The 4,318-nt window shown below is 29.4% G+C and overlaps 1 protein-coding gene across 1 annotated transcript in view; it reads left to right on the top strand.

Annotated features, from left to right (window-relative positions):
- Positions 1 to 3,193: 3,193 nt before the first annotated feature.
- LOC18039054 (receptor kinase-like protein Xa21) overlaps positions 3,194 to 4,318 on the top strand; it is a 9,793-nt gene continuing 8,668 nt past the window's right edge. The window contains exons 1-2 of the mRNA XM_006428280.2: positions 3,194 to 3,962; positions 4,169 to 4,312. Of these exons, the coding sequence (XP_006428343.2) occupies positions 3,266 to 3,962; positions 4,169 to 4,312 (841 nt within the window). The 5' untranslated portion in view covers positions 3,194 to 3,265. The remainder of the gene's footprint in view (positions 3,963 to 4,168; positions 4,313 to 4,318) is intronic.

Here is a 4,318-nt window from a genome sequence, read left to right as displayed (position 1 = left end):
GACTAAAGCAAAAAAAAAAAAAAAAGGGCCACAAAACTTTATATAGAAGAAAATTGGGAACAAAAATTAATTTACGGTACATTAATTAAAAATTTGTATCAACAAATTACTTCAAAAAACAACGTACATATCGTGCTTTAGAACTCCAGACGATTAACTACCCATAAATTTTCTTGAATATTATATTAATTTGTTAAATAATTATTAAAAAAAGAAAAAAAAAAGAAAACAAGACAATTACCCCATATATATTCCATTAGTCACTGTTGATTCTCTCTTTTTTCATTGACTCTGTCAATTCTTGACCTGTGATCGCGCCAAGAGCAGTTCTTTGGCACAGCAGATGCCAGCTTCCTTCCCCGTTTGACACGCTAAAAAGACTTTCTGAGTTGGGAGAGAAGCCAGTGACGAAGACAAGGGGGAAAAATATTATTTTATTATTTAAAACATATTAGACCATTAATTTTTTTCAAAATAAATGGATTTGGATGGTCATTTTATCTTTTAAAATATCCAAATAAAAATCACAATTAGAGTGCTTGATCCATTTATACAGAATTATAAAGTGCAAAATCTAAGAAAATAAATACTCCCCAAGCATTATATTAACTTAATGTAAATGAAACTATTTGATAAATATTTAGATACAACCATGAATTAAAAGTATAATGTGGGTGTCATCTAATTAAAATAATAAAAACTAAAGTCTCTTGTGTTTAAAAACAAGAGGTTTGACATTTGAGTCTTGTTCACGTGAGTGAGAAAAAGATTGAATAACTGTTAGACTATATAAGATTGAAAAAAAAAAAGAGTTAGAAACACAACTCCTTAATAATCTCAACTCCAATCATATCGCAAATAAAATTTGCTGTAATTGCATGAAATAACTATTGAATTATCAAACGAATAGCAAAAACACTTCAATATCTGTTGTGACATAGTTGGAAATCCTTCACTCCTCGAGTGATTGGTTATGTAAATTGAATTTACACTAAAAACAAAGCAAAACAAACATGGGTCCAGCTACAATACAACTAATGTTTCATACCTATTTTTTTTTGTCTTTTTGTGATCCAACCATTGGATCCAACCTAATAGTTGCAAAGGTTATTCTAACGGCTTGGATGTTATCATTTGGTTATTAATGATGTGGTCCCTTGTGTTTACTAAACGAATAAGAAAAGATTAAATTTTAAAATTTTGACACATTGGTCCATTAAATATTTTATTATCAAAGATAATTTAGTAAATGAACATATTTATATATTAAAAATATGGATGGATTATTTTAACTTGCTAAAATACTCTCCACTTCCATTTACTTAAAATACCAAATATTATTTGTATTTAGTGTAACACAAAATTGGATAAGGTTTTATATAAATTTTGACAATATTAAAATGAAAAATAAATAAATATTAAATAAATTCTTGGATAGTCATTTAAATTCATTATAGAGCTTATAAATAATATTTTCAAAATAATAAATTTCTATATGTAAATTTGAGATTATATTACTTATATTTTATCCCACGTATGAAGCCGATCAATTATTTATTTAATATGAAAATAAATAAATTATATAATATTTATTCTATTACTTAAATTTAAAATTATAAAGAATGAAACTTAAATTTAAAATTGATTGAGAAGGAGATAGAGAGAATAAGCTTTTTAGAATTTTAAAATTATTATATTTTAATTGGATTTATTACATAAAATTATTAGAACTTATAGTTTTTATTATTTACAGAAAACAATAGGGATTATTGAAGAAAATGCCAAATAAATTTTTTAGAATTTTAAAATTATTATATTTTAATTGGGGCTTATTGAATAAAATTTTTAAAATTTATAGTTTTTATTATTTACAGAAAATTATAGAGACTGTTAAAGAAAATATAAAAATGGTGTTTGGTACAATAGGAATAAGATAGTTTTGCCCAACAAACATTTTCTTTGACGTAATACTAGGGCAATTAAATTGACTCCACACAAACAAAACAAAACAAAACAAACATTGTCATGTAGCCAAGAAAAACTTAGTGTTCAATTTAATTTTTACAAGTGCAAGAGAAGGGTGGGTCCGGTGGGACTGTCCAATAAAATTTTAATTTTAATTAAGTGGGCGTGAAAAGTCTTTTCCCATTTGTGTCCTTCTTCATTGACTTGAGAGGAAACTGGCCGTCAACTTTTGTCCTTTTTACCTCAGACAAAAGGGTTCTCATTTGACACGCAAAGAGCTTTCTTTGGAGAATGTGACGTCACTGGTTTATGTAATGCTCATGACAAGTAAATTTTATCATTTAAAAAAAATAATTATAATTATCGAACACGACTGATCAATCCCAACAATTTATACAAAAATTTGAGTTTCAGGAACTTTGCATTTGTGATAGAGTCACGGATAATTTTTTCAATTTTTTAGATAACTTGTATATCATGTTGTTGAGAGAAGAAAATTGTAAATAATGTTTTGAATAGTAGAATATTTTAAGATAACTCTCACGATCACATTTAAATTTAAAGTTATTCTTTAAATTTCTCACTCCTCTTTCTACATAATTTAGGGATTTAACTTAGTAATTTAATCTATTTAATCAAAATAATAATCTCTTCTTGGATCTGTAAATGTTAAAAGGCTAAAACTTAATTATTTCATTCGACGATATTTTTGCTCCAAACTCAAAGAAGAACATTTCTAATAGAATTATGAAATTTCCATTACTAGAAATTTGTTTTACAGTTATGAGATTACAAGTTTGATCATAGGAAATAAATCCCTATTCAATATAAATATGATTATGAAGGGGGCAGTCCTCAGAGTCAATTTAAAACTAATTAATGCATATAATATAATGTATCGCAATTTAAAAATTTAACTTCGATTGTGAGATTAGAAGTCTGACCATAGGGAATAAATTAGTCCACATCATATATCAATACAAACATGATTATAAAGAAAAACAAAACTTACTAGAATAATTTATTAGGATTATAATATATAGTTGTATTTTGATAAAAAGAATAGAGGGAAATATCTAGTGATTCATAGTGGACTTGAAGGCCTGCTTAATGCAACGGGTCCACAAAAGTTCTTGCACCTTCCGACAAGTCGTGAGTAGTCTTTTCACTCCTCAATTTTCTTTCTGCTGCTTCTTCGAAATTTCGGTTTCTTTATAAATACTTGGGAGCACTTAGGAGTGTTCCTGCATTACCAATTCAATTAAGCAAACACATCACAATCGAAGTACTCTCTCATCTCATGTCTCTCGGGATGATGATCAGATTTCTCTTACTCCGTTGCTTTACTCTTTCCTTCATTATTGCATCAGCTAACACAACTAGTATTACCACAGACCGAGATGCTCTTCTTGCCTTCAAAGCTCATATAACTCATGATCCAACCAATTTCGTAGCTAAAAATTGGAGCACGAGTACTTCTGTCTGTAATTGGACAGGAGTGACTTGTGATGTCTATAACCATAGAGTCACAGCTTTGAATATTTCTCTTTTTGGCCTCACAGGCACCATCCCTTCCCAGCTTGGGAATCTATCTTCTCTGCAATCACTTAATCTCAGTCATAACCGACTTTCGGGTGCCATACCTTCCTCTATCTTCAGCATAAACTCACTACAAATACTTGATCTCAGTGATAACCAACTCTCTGGTTCTTTCCCTTCTTCCATCTCCAATATGTCTTCCTTAACTTTTATTGATTTTTCAAGCAATACACTATCGGACCAACTCTCACCCAATATTTGTAATCATTTTCCTAATTTGGAATCCCTGCTCCTGAAAAATAACACGTTTTACGGCGAAATACCATCCACTTTATCAAACTGCAGACAGCTGCGAAAGTTATATTTATCACTCAATCAGTTCACAGGAGCTATACCGAAAGAAATCGGCAAATTGACAAGGCTTTCGGTGTTATCTCTTCGAGATAACAAATTCCAAGGTACGATCAAAGAGTTCAATTAACTAATGAAAATTAATAACGTTTCACTTTTATTCCTGTGAGTCTATAGTTCTTCAATTCTGTGAGTAAATTATTTTGATGAGTCTCTTCAAGCAATACATTTTTTTCTCAATTTCATCCTTTTCTCCTTGAGGGCACGTTGATGAGTTATAAATGTTTATGCATATTTTACTTATAATTCGCAGGAGAAATTCCGCAGGAGCTAGGAAATCTTGCAAAATTGGAGCAGCTGTGGCTACAATCAAATTTCTTAAATGGAACCATTCCTTCCCTCATCTTCAAATTTTCTTTTCTATTGTATTTGGAATTGTCAAATAATAGCTTGAGAGGTAGGC

The sequence above is a fragment of the Citrus clementina genome, unplaced genomic scaffold, assembly GCF_000493195.1.
Source record: "Citrus clementina cultivar Clemenules unplaced genomic scaffold, Citrus_clementina_v1.0 scaffold_6, whole genome shotgun sequence".
NCBI classification, from domain to species: domain Eukaryota; kingdom Viridiplantae; phylum Streptophyta; class Magnoliopsida; order Sapindales; family Rutaceae; genus Citrus; species Citrus x clementina.
This window is presented reverse-complemented; position numbering and strand designations above follow the sequence as displayed.